The sequence below is a fragment of the Equus quagga genome, chromosome 2 (assembly GCF_021613505.1).
Source record: "Equus quagga isolate Etosha38 chromosome 2, UCLA_HA_Equagga_1.0, whole genome shotgun sequence".
Classification (NCBI taxonomy): Eukaryota; Metazoa; Chordata; class Mammalia; order Perissodactyla; family Equidae; genus Equus; species Equus quagga.
In genome coordinates, this window is record NC_060268.1 from 111,631,899 (window position 1) to 111,652,379 (window position 20,481).

A 20,481-nucleotide genomic window follows, 5' to 3' on the forward strand; every position below is an offset into this window, starting at 1 on the left:
AGAAATAAGGAAGATGACTGGGTGTGAGACACTAAATAGAAAATGATTGTGGGAATTCAGAAGCGATATGATTGAGCAGGGCCCCTTGGATGGCGCATATAGTAAAGTGGTTATGAGAGATCCTAGAGGTAGAATCATTGTGTGGCAGATGAGGGAGCATCGCAGCCTGGAATTTCCCCAGGTTTCTAGCCTGGGTGACTGACTGGAGAACGTTGTCCCCACCAAGGTAGTACATGCTCAAGAGGTAGGTTGCAGAGGAAAGGTCAGATTTAACTTTAGACCCATTGTGTTTTAGTTGCTTTTGAGACATTCCATATTAGACACAAAAAATTTTAAGAAATATGGCTTTGAGAGTTATTAGCCTATAGCAGAAACCCATAGGAATGGCAAAAATTGCCTACGTGAATATATAAGCCAAAAAAGAGAAGAGAGTTAGGTAGATCCCTAAAGAAAACCAACATTTAAAAGTTCAGAAGGAGAAAAGGGTCAGTAAAGGAGACTGACAGAATTCAGAAGAGAGCCGGGAAAGACTGAATGCATTGAAGTTAAGAAAGAGGGGAATTTTAGGAAAAGGGAATTTCGTCAATGATGTGAAATTCCACTGTAACAGTCAGTAAGATAAGGATTGTAAACAAGTAAATTCGGTAAGTGGTGGAAAGCTGAGGTTTTCATTTCTGTGGACAGAAAAATGCCTGGAAAGCTAACAATCTAGGAAAGATCTGAGCGTGTGTATAGGCTGCGGGGTAGGGGGAGGAGGTATTTGAGAGGGAGGGGTACTGAATACATGCCTGATCAAGGCCCCTGCTGTGGGCTAGGCTGGGCAACAGCAACACAGGTGCAACCACGACTAGGAACCTCAAAACTCCTTCCTCTGAAAGTGGGGAGCAGACCTTAATGTGGAACCAGAAGAAGGATGGTAGGCAGTGACATTCAATGTTCTTACTTGCTCTGAAGTAGAAGGAAAGGTCAGTTGTAGATAGAAGGAAAGAAAGAAAGGAAAGGTCGGGTAGAAGGAAAGATCCAGGGAGTGGTAGTAGGGTAGGAACTTGGGAAAAAGAGACAAAGTTCGAAATAGCTGCCATGGGAAAAGGGAGAAGGAGTGAGGCGAAGGCATGCCAGGTGTTGCTGTGTTTTGAAGCCCAATGAGAAATGGTTGCTTGTGTCTGTTATAAACAGTGGCAATCTGGCTGTCATGTCAGTTTTTTCATTGAACACAATTCCTTTCTATGTGTGCTTCTCTAGCTCTCAATTTGCCAACTAATGTGGAAGATGTTTGTCCAAATATACCATCTTTGGAGAAACTCATGGAAGAAATCGTGGAATTAGCTGAGTCTGGTATTCGCTACACACAAATGCCACATGTAATGGAAGTCATACTGCCTATGCTTTGTAGCTACATGTCTCGTTGGTGGGAGCACGGACCTGAGAACAATCCGGAAAGGACTGAAATGTGCTGTACGGCTCTGAACTCAGAACACATGAACACACTTCTGGGGAATATATTGAAAATCATATATAATAACTTGGGAATTGATGAGGGAGCCTGGATGAAGAGATTAGCAGGTAAGAATTGGAAAAGAATGTACCACTTAAATTTGTTTTATTTCCAAGAATTGTCCCCTTTGCAACAAAATGGATGGAGCTGGAGGGTGTGATGTTAACTGAAATAAGCCAGAGACAGAAAGACAAATACTGCATGATTTCACTCATATGTGGAAGATAACAAACACGTGGATAAAGCGAACAGATTAGTGGTTACCAGAGGGGAAGGGGGTGAGGGGATGGGTGAAAGAGACAAAAGGGCACAGATGTATGGTGATGGATAAAAATTAGACTACTAGGGGTGAGCACAATGAAGTGTATTCAGGAATTGATAAACAATAATGTAAACCCGAAATTACACAATGTTATAAACCATTATAATCCCAATAAAATTACTTAAAACAAAAAGATATGCGATATATAAGACAAAAAGATTTCCTGTCTTAGTCTTTATTAATATTTTCTTCTGTGCTCAAAAAATATTATTAATTATTTCTGTCGTGTTGTTCTTTAAAAAATGCAGCTATAATCAGACACCAGGTAACTTTTCGTATAGTTACTACTTTTAAGTAAGTAAACCGTTTTCGTGATTTGACAATCTCTATAAGACTAATTAGTAAACACAGTGGTAAAAACTGATGAACATAAATAAAACTGGATTTTGAAACAACCCACTTTTAGCAATCTGTCTTGATAGGAGTGGGGGGAGGATAATCAGAAGATGCAGTCAGATATTTACATTTAAGTTTATCAATCATTGCAGTATTTACATTAAGTAACCTAAAGCAATTTAAACGCCCAACCACTGGAGTATGGATAAATAGGTTGTGTACACCATATGCCAGAATACTGTGCCATTTTTAAACATTAAGGTTTCAACAATGTTTTTTGACTTAGAAAATGCTCATAGTATTGTGGAGAATGAAAGGAGAGTTTTAAAAAAGTTTAATTCAGAAATATGTATATAAGTATATGAAATTACTTACTGATAAAAACCCTAAGGAAATACAGCAAAGTCTTACTAATTTGGAAGGATGATTATGATTGATTTTAACATTTTTCTTTTATACATTTCTCCAATGTATATATGTTACTTTTCGGGAAAAATTTCCTTTTAAGAATGGCCTAATCAAATTTGGAACTATTGCTAACAACTACAGCTATTATTAAATAAAAGAAGCAGTGTTGTATGTAATCTAACTCTTCACTGGGACAAGGATGGGGACAGTCAAAGAGATGGCTGTATATTATTCAGCGATTCACATCTCTTCTAAGGAAAGGGCCGGGGGACCTTTTCCATTTGGGGACTTTTTTCTTTGTGTAAAATAATTGATTTCCAAACTTAATGAATGTCTTTTTTTTTTTTCTATTCTAAACTGGCCATCAATCCTTTTTTCAAAACAAGGAAGCACATCAAATTCAATTCAATATGTAATCATTTTTGAACTGCAACTATGCGATTAGGTTTTGGACTAGAGGGATGACTGAGGCGTGGGCTGAATCCTAAAGGCAGGCCTGTGCTGGCGGAGAGGGACGCTTGAATTGTGCTACAGTTGTAATTACAATCTATCCTCATTTTAATGAATGTTTTCGCAGAGCAGAATATTAATGTCTGTCTTCAAACAGTATTTTCCCAGCCTATTATAAATAAAGTGAAACCTCAGCTCTTGAAAACTCATTTCTTGCCATTAATGGAGAAACTCAAGAAAAAGGCAGCAATGGTGGTGTCTGAGGAAGACCATCTGAAAGCGGAGGCCCGGGGGGATATGTCCGAGGCTGAACTACTCATTCTAGATGAGTTCACCACTCTGGCCAGAGATCTCTATGCCTTCTACCCACTCTTGATTAGATTTGTGGACTATAACAGGTATAATGTTCAAAAGTGATTAATTCTCTAATTCCATCATAACCTTACTGGGTTCATGTGTCCCCTACTTGGTGATGAGCTTGTTCTGCTTATGACATAACCAAAAGTTTATAGATAAGTTAATTTTCACTGAGCATCTTAGAATTATAGTCAGAAATCGCATTCTGGAGCAGTCCACCTTTTGCATGTAAAAGTTAGCAGTTTTGACAATTACGATGTTTTAATTGTTTCAACTGTTCCTTGAAGCCCTTTATGAACTCGTTGGGCAGTATGCTCCTCCTTAGTTTACTTGGTTTCAAATTTAAATTTGGGAGGGTAATTTTTTTGAATTAACTGTGAGTTACTGAGAAACTGTATTATTCATTATGTGATCCAGGGCGAAGTGGCTAAAAGAACCTAACCCAGAAGCAGAGGATCTTTTTCGCATGGTGGCCGAAGTGTTTATCTACTGGTCAAAATCCCACGTAAGGAAGAAAATCTTGGCAGTGTTTGCTGTTTGGTTTATGTTAAGGGCTTTCATAATTTTAACCAATTTTCCAATCCCCTTAGTGAATACCTGTCATGGTGTTTCTCTAGCTTGTCTCCTAAGTGTCACTTAACTGGTGAGGAGAGAGAACAGGTTCCCCTGGAGAGTTGGAGGCAATATAAATCTTCTGTAGAGTTTTGTAATTTATCTTCAAAAAATTACAGGAGTTTTTAATTGCACTGCATAAACATTTCTTATGTCTGCCCCTAAATCTTAGGCTAAAATAATATAGAGACATGGCATTTTTATCCTTCTCTTAGTGTTTTGCTATCTAACCCCCGGGAGTACTCATGCCTCAGTTTGAGAAGTGCTGAGATAGACGTGTTTTTCAATCATAGGACACACCTGTTTTACTTGTATACTTTAGATTTGTTCTATCACCTCACACATTTGTTTCCATAGGAATTTAGTTTCGGTCACATGTTAGAATAAAATAAAGCTCCTCTGAGGAGTCCTGTTGATAGAATTTATAAAGTACATCTTTAGTGAATTTTCATTATTTTGTATGTTACAAGCAGAACTATCTATTTTCAAATCTGGAAAAGATTTTAATCATAAGAATTTTATAGTATTCTATAATTATTTCCAATTAACTAGCATAACATGGGTAAGTGAGCACTTATAATTGCCCCAAATTATTTCGAAAGCTTAGAATTTTTGGATCAATTATAATTCTCTGGTGCTTTGTAAATCGGAGACTGAGAAAGTAAAAATAAAAACCTCAACCTCAGTTTCATTATTTGAGGAATCTTTCCTGTTTATTTCATCAGAGTGTTATACATATCCTATTACTTTGTAATGTACTATTTTTTAAAAAGAAAATTTTCCTATTTAATGTTTAAGATAATAAATATTATTTGTTGCCTACCTCTGAGGAGTCTGTCAAACATAATACCAAATGTATATAAAAACATACATTAAAAAGTTAGAATCACACAGAAATAATCTATGAAATAATGTTTTTTGACATGTGAATTTGTGTCTTCACATTGACATTCGTTTTCTGTGATGTCATAGGAAATTCTTTTAGATTCTTTATGTTCCTCTAGATAAAACCAAATGATTTCTTGTCCTGTGTAACTCATGTTATAAGGGGGGGCGTTAGATCATTCAGGGTACTGTGAAGGAAATTTTGAAATCCAAAGCCCAGGAGTGAATCACTTAAGAAAACTAAAAACTGCATATTTTTCCCGGAAGAACTGGGAGTCTTCAGTTCATCAATCACTAAATTACCAAAGAAGCTTCTTTAAATTTATATACAAGACGAAATTTTGGAACAAAAGTATCTACCAGAATCAGTAGGTTTTTAGATGAATGTCTGATGCTAGTTTAAAGAATAAGAAAAAGTCTGGATATGTGCTTTTGAAGCTCATGGGTGCATTTAAAACACAAATCTGTTAATATGTGTCATATATATTCTTCCTCAAATATTTAAAGATGAAACTATATGAGCAACCATATTATTATTAATAGTAAAATTAGAATGTTAACGTGAGCTGAATGAAAGTGGAGGCTTAGTCTTTTTGCTGTCCACACAAAATCTTTTATTAGTCATCGATTATTACATATTTACACACTTACTAGAAATTGTTTTATTTAGGGTTTGCTCATCTAAAAAAGGAAGGCATGCAATCAGAAGTTCTCTTTTAAAACTCTGTAATTGTTTCTGCTTTCATTTTGTGTTTGCTTTCTCTACTACCACCACTCAAACGCTTGACTTTGCCAGTGTTTTTATGTTCCTAAATAAAAGTGAATAAAATAATGTTATGGTATTTGGAAAAAATATCATAAAATGTCTGACAAAGTGGAAATGTACATCATATTTGCGCATGCCCTTGGAAAGTCTGTGTTTATCCCAAGAAGTAGTATATGCTTTTCACCAGCTAAATTGGAGTTTGAGTATTCATCCTACCCCTTGGTAGGTGTGTGACTTTGTTACTTAAATTTTCTGAACCTTAGTTTTCCCATTTTTGAAACATACGTATTTTTATCTAGTTCCCAGAATTGTTGCCCTTAGTCAAGAGCTGTCACTGGATATTCAAGAAATATTTGTTCCTTTTCTTGATAAGTCGTATATATCAAATTACTTCTTATCTTTGTAGAAACTTTTGGGTCCTGTGTAACCTCCAATTTCATGGACTTCTTATCTATGTGATTTTAACTGAGATTTCCTTTGCAATTTCTCAGAATTTCAAAAGAGAAGAACAGAACTTCGTGGTACAGAATGAAATCAACAATATGTCTTTCCTTATTACTGACACCAAGTCAAAGATGTCAAAGGTATTCCAATAATCTATTTCACTGTTCTAGAAAATTTCTGAATGTAACTTTCATTGGTTGATTTGGTTTTAGATTTTTTGAAAGTTTATAACTGGAATTTGATAGATTTGGTAATGTTGTTTACTGATTAAGCACACACACACAGAGTTTTAAGGGTACCAGAATTTGTTTTAATCAGGTATGGTAAGACACACAGACACAAATGGTGAAGGAAGAAGTTTTTACTAACCGTTTCCCAGAAACAGAAGGCACAGCATATAGTGAGGACATGAGGAGAAGCGCCAGGTCACTCAGGAGGCAGAGAGAGTGAGGGAAAAATGTGGGCAGGAACCTTTATTGTGGTTTCTGTGGGAAGGAACAGGCAAGGCCGGGTCAGCAGACTTACCTTACAAGGACTGGCTAGTTTGAATAGTTGTAGTGGGCCCTGGGGTGTAGGGGCTGCTCCTAGTTGTCTGGTACCTGGACCTGGGGTGATTAGGGCAGGTGGATTGAGCTTAGATAAAGGAGGAGATTGGGGAATATGGACTCTGGATTGGCTAGTTTGTATATGAAAGGCATGCTTACAGGCTAGTAATTTCCCATCTCTAGGAACTGAGAAGCCCTGGGAGGGGTAGCCAAGGATCAGCAGGGCCCCAGAATGTCAAAGCATCAGAATAAAAAGACATGCTTAACACACACACACACATTCACAAAATTATCAGTCAGTATAATATACATACAAGTAGTCAATATTATATATCCATCAAGAATAAATATATACGTACTATGTGTGCCAAATATATAGACTTCACAATAATTAGCTGCATTGTTTAAGAACCACATCGATGAATTCCAGGTTCCACATATGATGTAGGAAGTGCACCTCCAGATTTTCTGGGTTTTTTTAATCACTTGTGTTCCTTTCAAAACACTCTAAAATTCATGCCTTGGGGCCAGCCTGGTGGCGTAGTGGTTAACTTCACGCACTCCATTTTAGTGGCCCAGGGTTCACAGGTTTGGATCCCGGGTGTGGACGTATACACTGCTCATCAAGCCATGCTGTGGCAGCATCCCACATACAAAATAGAGGAAGATTGGCAGAGATGTTAGCTCAGGGCCAATCTTCCTCACACACACACACACACACAAATTCATGCCTTTATCTTTTGAATAACCACGAAATAAGAAAATGAACATACTACATGGAATAACACACACAAAGTGTGCTGCCAAGTGGCCAAAAATGCAAAATAGTGTGGTTGTCTTGCCATGGAAATCAGTCTCTACCAACGCAATAAATTATGGGACAAGAGTGGCTGTAGGAGGTACACCTACTCCACTGAACCCCAAGAGTGACTAGTCCATCTGACCTGCTTTGTTGGCGAGCACCAGGACAGGAATATAGTATCACTCAATGCACCTAGTCTTATTTAGAGTTTAAATGCCATGTTTTTGACACAATTACACATGAACTAGAAGCTCATGCCATCTGAAGCTTTGTATACATAGAACATTTGTCCAACTTGAGTAGGCTGTTACTTCATGTGACCATGTTCGTGAGACACACGCATAAGATGATGATTTTTCTCTCCTCCGGGCTGACAGTAAACCTGAAGAGTGAGGAGATGCTCGTTCAGAAGATGCTATACTAAGATTGCACATTTCACCAGTGTTTTGAACCAAAATCTGTTAGTGAATTTCTCTGCTTAGGCAGTATGTTGTCAATTTAGGTCAGTGTTGTTAAAGGCATAGAGAGAAGACAAAAGAGGTCAGTGTTTCATTTGGAGGATGACAGTGATTCCAGTGTATAATCGAACTCAAGATAAATTAAAGGTCTTTAGAACAGAGATCTGCATGTCCCTATACAGACATTCTCTTCCCTCTTTTCCATCATTCTAGTCCAGTGATTCTCAAAGCAGCACTGCACATCCTGTAAACCAGACTGAGACAACTACAAACAGATAGTGACATTTACTCCTATTTGCAGGAAAGAAATGGAAAGTAATGAGTGGGAACATCGCAATTTTAATGTTTCTCCCCCCCGCCCAATTTTTGCAAAACTTTTAGTCTTTTTACCACATGACTGCTAATACTCTGAGACAAGATAGGTAACAAAAAATAGTAATATTGATGAAAAATTGAGAAATTACTGATTATGCTCTGTTTTCTTGTTTTTACATTTGTTTTTGTTTTTGCCTGCCATATGTGCTTGAAATTTTATATCACATAAATATAATGAACTTTTTTCCTAGAAATAGTGTTTCCAGTTCAAACAATGGAGTCAAAAACACTAACATGTTATATTGTTCTACTAAAGGAATCGTGATGTCCCTGTGTTTCAGCATTTGGACAGGTTTGAGCATCACTGTGTTGGCCGTAGCAGCATTGTCACACAGTTTTATCAGTATCATTGAGGTGCTCTGCTCACCACGGATGGCATGAAGGACCCAAAAGTGGGATGTAGTCAGGGGATGAGTAACATCTCTCCCAAAGAGCTGTACTGTTTAGGTCTAGTGCCAAGAATGGATAAGAGGAGGTGACCATTGAACTTACAGCTGAAGCTGAAATGGACGGAGATGTTCCCCATGCAATGCTGAGAACAGAGATGCAGAGAGCTTCAGGGCTTCCTGTGAGACGACCTCAAACCGTCTGCCTGAGGCATCACAGCAGCAGTTAAATCTACCCCACCCCCAGAATCCTGAGGGGAAAAGGACCTTTTGAACAGGGATTAGGCAATAGAAACACAAACCAAAGGACAAATTGTCATGTATCAGTCTTCAGTCAGTCACCCAAGCAGAGATCATCACTGTTCATAGAGTGCCATTTCCCAAATTAGAAGAGAATATAGAACAGCAGACCCATTTGGAAAGAGGTAATCTGGGGTAGGGAACCTCATTTTGATTTAAAGCAAAATGTGTGTAGCCCATGAGGCAGAGAGAAGCCAGTGCATATTGGTCATAATGCTCTTAGAAGGAGCATGACCACGTGTGTGGTATGGAATGGCTGCTATGCCCTTGCCTGGGACATGCAACATGGTGATAGTGACTACAGCAGGTGGCTATGAGTGTACCAATCATTAATATGAAGCCTGGTGTGTGCTCTCCCTCCGTGAAGCCTGCCTCCTCCTGCTCCCTCCTGTGCGTTCACTTAGGGCTTGTTACTCTCAGCAGGGCCTGGGCCCTTCGCTCTGCAGTCTTCTGTGACTTCTTTTAGACTGTACATTCTTTGAGTCGGGGAACGTTATTTTAGTCACTTGGTAACTCTAAAGCTCAGTGCAGTACTTGGCACATAGTAGTTAATTAATATGGATAAATTAAATTAAAATTTGACTTTAAAGAGTTTAAAATTTGATTGTTAATCTAGGCATTTTTATATGTTATATTTTACTGTTTTTCCTGACTTGCTGTTAGAGTGGTACAAGATATATAATATTGCATCATTAGATGGCTAGCATTGCTGAAGTTTTTAATTTCATAACTTATTTTAAAAACATATACAGACAGTATCTGTTATAGATTCTCTATGTTAGTTTGTTGATGTGAGAAAAAAATTGTAGGTTTTGCCTGTTGCATTATAGAATGGTATTCTATTTTTTCTTAAGATTTCAGTTCCTACTGAAATGTAGCAGCTGGTATTAGTTATCTAAAGCTACACTCACTATTTTTTTCCAGCTTTATTAAGATATAATGGACATTTAACATTGTGTAAGTTTAAGGTCTACAACGTGTTGATTTGATGCCCTTATATGTTGCAACATGGTTAATGCCATAGCCTTAGCTAACCCCTGCATTATGTCACCATAATTTTACCATTAATTAGCATTAGTTGTTTTGGTGAAAACAGTTAAGATCTGTGCTCTTAGCAACTTTCAAGTATATAATACAGTATTATTAGCTATAATCGCTATATTGTACATTAGATCCCCAGAGCTTACTCACCTTATAATTGGAACTTTGTACACTTTGACCAACATCTCTCCATTTCCTCCACCCCTCAGCCCCTGGTAACTACCAGCCTACTCTCTGTTTCTGCGAGTTTGGCTCTTTTAGATCTCACATATAAGTGAGATCATACATTATTAGTCTTTTTCTGTCTGACTTATTCACTTAGCATAATGCCCTCATGATTCATCCATGTTGTTGCAAATGGCAGGATTTCCATCTTTCTAATGGATGCATAATACTCTGTGGTGTGTGTGTATATATTTATATATATGTGTGTGTGTGTGTGTGTATGCACACCACATCTTCCTTATCCATTCATCCTTTGATGGACATATAAGTTGCTTCTGTATCTTGGCTATTGTGAATAATGCTGCAATGAACATGGGAGTGCAAATATCTCTTCAAGAATTTGATTTCATTTCCTTTGGATAAATACCCAGAAGTGGGATTACTGGATCATATGGTAGTTCTATTTTTAATTTTTTGAGGAATCTCCACACTGTTTTCCATAATAGCTGAGACAGTTTACATTCCCACCAAGTGTACACAAGGGTTCCCTTTCCTCCACATCCTTGCCAAAACTCATCTCTTGTCTTTTTAATGATTAGGCTGACTTTTATAATTAATATATCTAATTTTTTTAAATTCCTAAATATCTATGTTTTTGCTAGTCTATTTCAGTATAGGATTATTCAAAAATTCTTCCCTTTTTCCTGGTCCTCAATTAAATTTTTGTTTCTCAAAATTGAGCAATTTATAGTTGGCTTTAATGTTGATTTAAATTATTTTCATTATGAAGTTGCTTAAATATTTATAAATATCAAACCAGGTATAAGCTCTTTCTGCTTAAACAACCATAAAACCAAAGGAAATTTATGAGTTAAAATCAAAGAAAACTCTAACATCAATAAAAATTTAGACTTTAATATATTGGGTAATATTGTTTTGCTGAAACTAAATTACCAGTATTGGATAGAAATATGTTTGCATAATTTGTATCAATTTGTTTAATTTTTAGAATAGTACTTCCTCATTTGGGTAATTATTTTATCACTGTGGTTATGTTTCCTTTTAGCAAAGAGGTCATTTAAAACCACTGATCCATTATTTTTATGGGTTGTTGAATATATGGGTTTATATTTAATAGTAAAATAATTATTCACTGTACTTTTTCTACTAAACTTATGGAGCATAATCTCTTACAAATTAGTACAGATAAAAGTGGGATCCATGCAATAAGTACATTTCTTTGGAAACTGAATATGATTCTTATTGCTGTGGTTCAGATATTATAGTTTTGATATACTATATCAATATATACTATATGTAATGGAATATTATAATACATTGTATAATATGTATTATATTATTAATATAATATAATATAATATATAAGCTACCATTACTATTTGATGACTCAATTGTTTCACTACTTTCACGATGCAAAAACTTCTGTCAACATCATCTTGTGATATATTTTGCCTTCTTTTAGGGAAAGCAAATCATTTGTATTTGAAATTCTCTTCTGTTTTTTCTCAGTAGCCCAAAACTCTTACAATATGTCATTATCGTGAAAATATCTTCAATTTTTAATTTATTGCTACAAAGAAATTCAATATGCACAAAGAAGTGGATATGGGACAATTATTTTAATTTTGACATCAGAACATGCCCTCTTAATAGAAAGAACACTCACTACCCAGTGAACATTAGCCTCTGTCACTTGAGGTGACTCTGTGGCAAGAGCATAATGTTCAGCAAAGTCACAAGAGAAACCCTAAGTTGCATGGCTGTACTTAGTTGTAAATAGGTCATCCAGAGATAATCCTAAATATTTACATAACGCCAATTAGTGTATTACACCTGTTTCCACCAGATAGGGATTAAGGCCCTTGGGGGACAAGTCTGCAGACCATATAAAAGAAAAATGTGTTTTATAATAGTTTTATATATACCATATATGTTTGTGTATGTGTATTGCAAAGCAAGCATTTGCTAAAAGAAAAATAAACCATTTGTTCTCAATTCCTTTTCCTCTTAAGCATTGAAAATTATGAAACATACAATATCTTAAATTATCATGAATTTTTCATATATCCTTCTACTTCTGTACAATTTCAGTGTGCTTTTTCCTTCTAAAATCATATGGAAATATGTACCAGTGTAATGACTTGGGAATCTGAGAGTAGGACTTAAAATTAGCAAGCGACGCTAAGAAGGAAAGAGAAGACTTACTCTCAGTAGAATTTTCAAAAATAAGGTCCAACAGAAAGTAAGAAAGACACAGCCACAAGTTAGAAAAAGTTTGTAGTTCTGAATGTGAGAAAAGCAGTGACAGATTCCAACACTTATCTTTGTTGCACAGGCAGCTGTTTCCGATCAGGAAAGGAAGAAGATGAAGCGCAAAGGAGATCGATATTCCATGCAGACCTCTCTTATTGTGGCAGCTCTGAAGCGATTACTGCCCATTGGGTTGAACATTTGTGCCCCTGGAGACCAGGAACTCATTGCTCTGGCCAAAAATCGATTTAGTATGGTAAGTTTCCTTTTCATACCAGTGGTAACGACCATTTGACCTCCAGACTGTCAAGTGTTTGGACTCTTTTGTCTCACTGCTGTATGTCAAGATTTCATTTGCATTAAATGTTTTATTAAACAGTTTTTTTGGCAAGACTCTAAGACTCAGATACAAAGACTATTTTTTTGGGAGGCTGTTTTTTATTTCTAAATTGTGTTAATCACCTCCAGGGCATATTCAGGAACCTAATGGAAAAGATACAAACAAGTTGCTCGTAGTGGGAAAAAACATGGATTTCATATGAACTCCTGTATAAAATTTGTGATAAGAAATATATTCAAGTTTATGAAGGGCGATTGCTCAATGTTAGAAGCATGACGTATTGTGCTGATTGTGCTTAGCTAAGGTGTTGACTTTTAAATCAGCAGCTCTTCACCTTTGCAAGCATCAAGATTTTAGTTCTCCAGATTGCTTTGTGGCCTCTGTTTTTCCTCTTCATGGCTACACAGATGAGGATGCAGTTTTTCAAAAATAGACATTTGAGTTATTAATTCAGATTTATGTAAATTGGAGGACGTCTTCTTCCTCCATCTCCTCCCACACTGCAGCACCCCTCTGTATATCCCCAGTTTGATACTCTAATGAGCACACGGAGAGGGCTTGTGGCAGAGTGGGCTGCGTAGATGCAGTTCTTTCGGTGGTTGTCTAATTGATTGTCCTCGTTGCTACTGGATCATTGGTGATGTTATTAAATGCTAAAATTACTTTGTGGAGATTTTGGAGAATGCTGGAGACATATTTCTGTTTGAACCCAAAGGAACAGGCTTCTGCCCCACTTCTTGAGAACTGGAAATTCAGTTCCATTGAGTTTTATTGTACTTACTGTGGAGCTAAAGTAGGTTATTGTCGTGTTTCAAATCACAGCAGTATCAAGAAATTATCTGAAATTATCTGAAAGGGAACTCCTAAAATTTGTGGCTTGTATTTAAATCCTATAAAGATATTTGTTCAGACATGCCATTTCCAAAGAAGCTGGAGTTATTTCCATTGACTTGTGACAGTTGATGCATTATAGGACTTCTTTTAGGTAACATTTATTTCTTGACAGAAAGACACTGAGGATGAAGTACGAGATATAATCCGCAATAATATTCATTTACAAGGCAAGGTAAGCCAAACTTTATTCTAAAGCACATTTAGTATGTATAAATTAGTTAATCTCTCTTTGGAATAGTACTACACATAATGTTACTTTAGCAATTAAGATAGTGAAAATATGTTATTTTAATCAGCCACTATTTTACTTGCAAATCTTTTTTAGTAAATACTCTCAAGATAATAAATGATGTATTTTTAAAGATCATCAGAGATTGTCAAACTTTGAAAAAACATGTCACCACTTGAAACAGAGGTTGGAAATTACCTTCATATAGCTGAGTTTGAGGACCTTTGGGACATAGAGACAGGTGTCTATAAGAATTTGAAATTTTGCTTCAAGTGCTAAGTAATTAAATTTGTGTATTTAAGAGTCATTAATACATAGGAAGTATTGAGAATTGCTGCAATGGGAATAAATGAATTTACCTAGGAAGGCAATTGTACATTTAGAAGAAAAACATGAATGGAAACCAAGATAACATCTACTTTTTAATGGTAGGTGAAAGAATTGCTAGAAGTAATTTTTGTAGTTCAGTAAGCATTTGCTATTACTTGGAAATTTTTACATACTAGTGGATAATTATTCATTTGTTTACAGAATGTGTCACGTAATGTGAGAAGTCTAACAATTTATTATTTTGACTCAGCATATTCACTTCTATTTTGGTGTCCCTTCTGAGGAATTTTTTTAATATGAAAATGTCCAAATGTCAAAAAGTAATGACTACAGTATAATGTATGCCTTTCTGGGTATTAAAATGTTTCTTTCCAAACCATATTCTTTTTCTTTTAACACTCTGGGATATAATATGTTAAAGGCAAGACATACCTTTGCAATATTCGCAAGGCACTAATATTTATTTAGAGCAAATTTCCTGTGCACTTTGATATGTGCTCGATCATACATTTAGTAATAACTTTTCTGGAGTAGAAGATTAATTCCTATTAGTGCATGATCTCTTTCAGATAGCAAAAAGGTTTTGATCATTTTTAAAAAATATTCATAAAGCCTCCAGCTGAACCTCAAATGAAAGTTGATGCTACATACATGAGTGTTTGAGGAGACCTGTGTCCCCTGAAAGCGTCTCGGATCCCCAGGGGACTCCAAACCCCACTTTGGGAACCATGTCTAGGACAACCACTACTGAGTAGAGACAGGAAACGTTCAGTACCTCTTAAGAAGGGGTTTATGCCACTCTCAGGAAATGGTCAAATAAAAAAGATTATGTCTTGGATAAGCAGAAAGAAATTCTTCCATTATATTTTAGAGGTTTCTTGTAGGAATATTTTGGACAATTTATACTGTATGTTAGGGCGTTGGGAAGAAAGAGGAGAGCAGAAAAGGAAATACATTTATAATCAATATTTCACTTCCAATTGAATGAGACCTGAAAATAAAGAGATAATGAATACATATTCTTTTCGACATTTCATTCTATCCTTTTTTTTTTTTTTTTTTTTTGCTGAGAAAGATTCTCCCTGAGCTAACATCTATTGCCAATCTTCTTTTTGCTTTTTGCTGAGGAAGATTTGCCCTGAGCTAACATCTGTGCCAATCTTCCTCCATTTTGTATATGGGTCACTGCCACAGCATGGCCACCAACGAATGGTGTAGGTCCGCACCCAGGAACGAAACCTGGGCCACCAAAGTGGAGCGTGCCTGACTTAACCACTAGACCATGGGGCTGGCCCACATTTTATACTTTTTTATGCTAGGAGTTGGGAACACGTATTATGGAGATATAAAACTTGTAAAAAGTGAAGTGTTTTGTTCCTAGCTCCTCCTTGAATGCATTGTCTTGAAATTGTAAAAATGGTAATCCTGGGGACATGGAAAGTAGTTTTACATTAGAGAGAATAAAGATGGTACTTATTTTGCCAAATATAAGTAAGACTGCATATCAAAATCTAGAAGTACCAGAAACAGTCCTCAGATGAAAAAAGTATACAGAGAAGAAGCACTTTGTTTCATCAAAGGACAAATGGTGTTTATAGGTCATTCAGTGTATGAAGCTCTGTTTCTGTTTGCCTCTAGAAGAAAGTTATTTTTGACATTTCAAACTGTGCTTTCTCAGGCTAGGAGTTGTGAAGATGTGGATGGTCTCCATTTACTTCTGCTTCATTACAGCCCGTCTCTCATTTTTAATGGAGATTTTAAAGGGGAGGAGAAAGATAAGGGGATTGCTTTCCCTGTTTTTTAATAAATAGCCATTTTATATTATTTGTTTGAAGTAGTGTGCTATCTCTGTAAAGATGCTCGTATTTGTCAGTTTCTATGAATTATAAAAATGCTTTTTAAAAACATAGAGAATTCAGTTCTGTCTTTCAGGAAATTTGACAGTATTAAAAAGAATTTGTAGATTCTTTTATTATAAGAATATGATTTTTTAGCCCTCCGTCGATTTATATTAATTGATTTTTTTGTTTCAGTGAGATTAAGCTCTGTCGTACTCCCCATATTTGTAGATAAATGTGGTCCTATATAATTGCCTATAAGAGTAAATACGTATGTCTTTCAGAGTTTGTGAAAGGAGAAGAGAAAGATAAAGATTGCCTGTTTCCTTTCCCTGTCTCCCACTCATCCTTAAATCCTAGTTGAAACTTCACTTGTTGAGGGAAATCTTCACAACCACCAACAGATTAGGTTAAATCTCATGGTAGCTTATATTTCTTTTTAGTAGCCCTCATCATAACTGTAAATATTTGTTTAATGTCCATCTTCCCCGCTAGATGATAAATTTCTTGAGTATAAGGCCCTTCTCTGTCTTGATCTCTGCGTATTATTTTGACCCGTGCTATGCTCAATAATTGTGCATTAACTCTTCAAAAGTAGGTCTTTCCCTGTTCACATTGTGACCTTGTATTTTTTGAACTTTTTCTTTTTCTGCAGTTGGAGGATCCTGCTATTAGATGGCAAATGGCCCTTTACAAAGACTTACCAAACAGGACTGAAGATACTTCAGATCCTGAGAAGACAGTAGAAAGAGTATTGGATATAGCAAATGTGCTTTTTCATCTTGAACAGGTTAGATTTTGTGTTGATTCAGTTAGATTTGCCTTGACCATCTAAAAACATTTTAAAAAGTGGATGTGTGTTAATTTGTTAACTATGGGCCCAAAAGTATCTGTGTTCAGCACTTTCGTTATAAAGAATATATGACTCAGGAGATATTAGTATCTGATAAACACAATTTCCAAACTTCAAATTTTTACCACAATATATAGATAATGTATTTGGGGAGAAAAAGGCCTTTGTTTTATTGTCTTTTTCAAAACTTTTCTAAAAGTATACAGATAATTAGAGTTATATTCTTAATTTTAAATCGTTCTAACAAAAATTTTGGGAGTTATGCCTGATTTCAAATGTTTTATGCTTGTATCAGTTTTTGTTACTGTTCATAACAAGATGTTTGAGATACTGTCTTTCACTGTCTTCATATTTGAATTTTTTGTCACTTAATCTTTCCTTTTATTAGAGATTTTTTTAGCTAATTTTCTCCAACATCAGCAATCAATTACATTTAGAGAAGAGCAATTGATTGATATTAAAACCATGTGAGAATAGTGGGTTTTTTTAGGTTGTTTTGGTTTTTTTGAGGAAGATTAGCCCTGAGCTAACATCTGCCACCAATCCTCCTCTTTTTGCTTAGAAAGACTGGCCCTGAGCCAACATCCATGCCCATCTTCCTCTATTTTATATGTGGGACACCTGTCACAGCATGGCTTGATAAGCGGTGCGTAGGTCAGCGCCCAGGATCCAAACCGGTGAACCCCGGGCCGCCAAAGCAGAATGTAACTTAACTGCTGCCCCACCAGACCAGCCCGAGAATAGTGTTTTTATATAATTTTTCAGTTGTATCCTATTTTAAACTACAAAGCTCACTGCGTGTTTGACTTTTTTATTCATTACCTTTGCTCAAGAATTCCAAAACCAATAATGTTTGAAACATTATCAGTCATTGGGTTATAGTTCTGTATAAGGAATCTTCTGGCTTAGGTAAAGTATATGTAACACAGAGAATAGTCTCTACTTCTCAGGAGGGCCATTCAACAAAACACCAGAGAGAGAGAGAGCAGTGTGAACCCAACAGTGTGATCTGTCAGTGGGTCTTTATGACAGTCCTTGCCTGACATGGCATATTGATCATTTTATACTGAACAGAAAATAATAAAATGCCTTATGTCTTCTCAGGAACTTTGTCACCTAAATGTTTTGCAGAACATATTAGCATAGCAATAATAAACATTTTTCTTTGACTCCTGTTTCATGTTTTCTGATGATCTCCCATCCCTGCCCTGGTCGGTAAATAACATAAAGATATCATCTAATGTAGTATTTTTTAAATCTCCTTCTTGCTGACTCAAATGCCCCCCAAATTCTAATAACTTCTCCAGTGCCATGCAATTTATCACTACACCTGATGAGATTAAACTAAGATACTCTTAAACCATATGACTATCAACATATATTTATATTATGTAACATATCAATAATATAATAATATAATATAATATAATACAATTTAGGGAACTTAATATTTTCCCTAAATATTTTCATGAAATATTAAATAAATACAAATTATCATCAATTAGCAAATGACAAGATTTGAGGTAATGAAATTTTAAGTGATTTATGTAAAGTTGTAAAGTTGTGTTTTCACAATTATATACATATTTAAGAAGATTATTAAATGCTCATTAAATGGTTGCTGAAGGACCATTTCTGGCAGCATTACTCTACCATAAGTTTTATTCTTCCTGATTTTCATACACATATCTGGATTGGTGTGAATGAATTTTAGCTACATTAAATGGAGCTTATTGAAATCTGATTATGTTTTACTATATACATATATTATATATTCATAAATATACCATCATGATGATGTCATTTGTAAAGTAGTGAGATTCATTTTACTAAGCAGCTGTTCATTCCATGAACGTTTCTTGGGCGAACTACCATATGGCGGCATTATACTCTGCAGATGCTGGGGATTGAATACTGTCCCTCTACTCAAGTACCTCATGGTCTAGCAGAGGATGTGGATATATATATAGATTAATATGTAGTGGTGTAGATGTGCTAGGATAAAATGTGCTGAAGAGAATATAAAAGGAGCCCAAAGTTAATCTAGTTGTGAAGTAGGTTATCCCTGTGTAAATCTTAAAGGAGAAGTAGGAATTATCTAGGAATGGGTAAGGGGGTTAGATTTTAGTTCAGGCCAAATATTCTTCAGAATGTTAAGGATATAACAGGGCTGGTTTATTATGAAATGAGGATTTTTGAGCAAAAAGAAATCATCAATTATCAAAGAATAGAAAAAAGCGGAAGATATCTGTGTGTACAACTCCTGCCTTTAATACGTCTATTCTAATGTACCTTTAGGTTGAGTGTTGGAGTAGTTTGCAGAGAATATTTTTGCTTGCTAAACTCAGTGCAAAAACAGTGGGTGCACAAGAAATGCTTGATTTGATTTATCTCAAGTTTCAGCGACCTTTGGAAATTTATGTTTTGTGTTGTACATCTGGTAATTTTCTCATGAGAATGACCTGTCTCTTTTGAATTTCCTAACACTCAAACACTAGCCAAGCTAACACATCAGCACATCCAGGCATTCAGTTACAGATACATCTTGGTGTTCACCTTTGGATCACAGATCTTACTGATATCTATTTATTTGATTTATAGGAGAACCCACTATTTAAGGTCTTTCCTTTTCTAATAAAATGCTCTGCCAAATGGTAAGCTTCACGATGGCAGAGACTTTTTCTACCATGTTCACTACTGTATCTCCAGTGCTTTGGTACATTATCGTGTTTGTAGACTGTCACCCATGCTGATCAGAATGCCATAGTCCCATAAAAGCTACCATTTACAGTGTTGGATCTCAAATGGAACTTTAGATTGAAATGTGTTTGGTTTAGTTAAATCACAGTACCCTTGATTCTGTTTTCACGTACAATGTTAAGTCTCAACAATGTTTTATTTCACTTAACACAATCACCAAGAAGAAAACTGAAGTGGACAATTAAGTGTTTATTGATCCTTATCGAGGGAAGACGGTCACAGGGAAAACAGTCACAGAGAGAAGTGCTTTCCAATTAGCTAAGTTATTTTGTGAAAATTTCTAAACCACTGCAGTCCAAACATTTTTAATGTTTTCTTCAGGCATTAATACATTCATATTTTGACCATTTACTGCAAAGGATAATAAACTTAGTTTTACTTTTTTAGCTAACATAACATTTTTATTTCTTTCAGAAATCTACATGTATGCGCCGGAGATATTACAATCCGGGAAGTACAGTGTTCAATTGCCTAGAGATTACTAATTAATTTAGAGTTACGTCTTGGGATTTTTTTCTCTCTAATACTTATAATTAATCTCTTTTTCCTCTTGGAGTTCCAAACACCATTAGCTAAATAAAGAGCTTGCTTGCATCATTTACTGCAACTTTTGAATTCTCATCCGTCCCTGTCTAACAAAATAGTTATATATTTTAACATTTTTGCAAAATTAAACTCTTTTACTCAATCCTAGTAATGTGGTCATGAAGCCTTGTCATCTTCTCTCCAACCTGTTATGTTAAGGAACAGTAGAATTTTCATTAACTGCTTCTTCATGTTTACTGCTATAACTCTTATGATAAAATTACTTAAAGTGGA

General features: G+C 35.7%; 1 protein-coding gene across 4 annotated transcripts in view; it reads left to right on the forward strand.

Moving 5' to 3' along the window:
* RYR2 (ryanodine receptor 2) overlaps positions 1-20,481 on the forward strand; it is a 678,741-nt gene that overhangs the window by 561,604 nt on the left and 96,656 nt on the right. For all 4 annotated transcript variants that reach the window (XM_046653495.1, XM_046653496.1, XM_046653497.1 and 1 more), the window contains 8 exons: positions 1,243-1,563; positions 3,169-3,409; positions 3,786-3,873; positions 6,123-6,215; positions 12,504-12,674; positions 13,765-13,824; positions 16,705-16,839; positions 20,077-20,112. In XM_046653495.1, the coding sequence (XP_046509451.1) occupies positions 1,243-1,563; positions 3,169-3,409; positions 3,786-3,873; positions 6,123-6,215; positions 12,504-12,674; positions 13,765-13,824; positions 16,705-16,839; positions 20,077-20,112 (1,145 nt within the window). The remainder of the gene's footprint in view (positions 1-1,242; positions 1,564-3,168; positions 3,410-3,785; positions 3,874-6,122; positions 6,216-12,503; positions 12,675-13,764; positions 13,825-16,704; positions 16,840-20,076; positions 20,113-20,481) is intronic.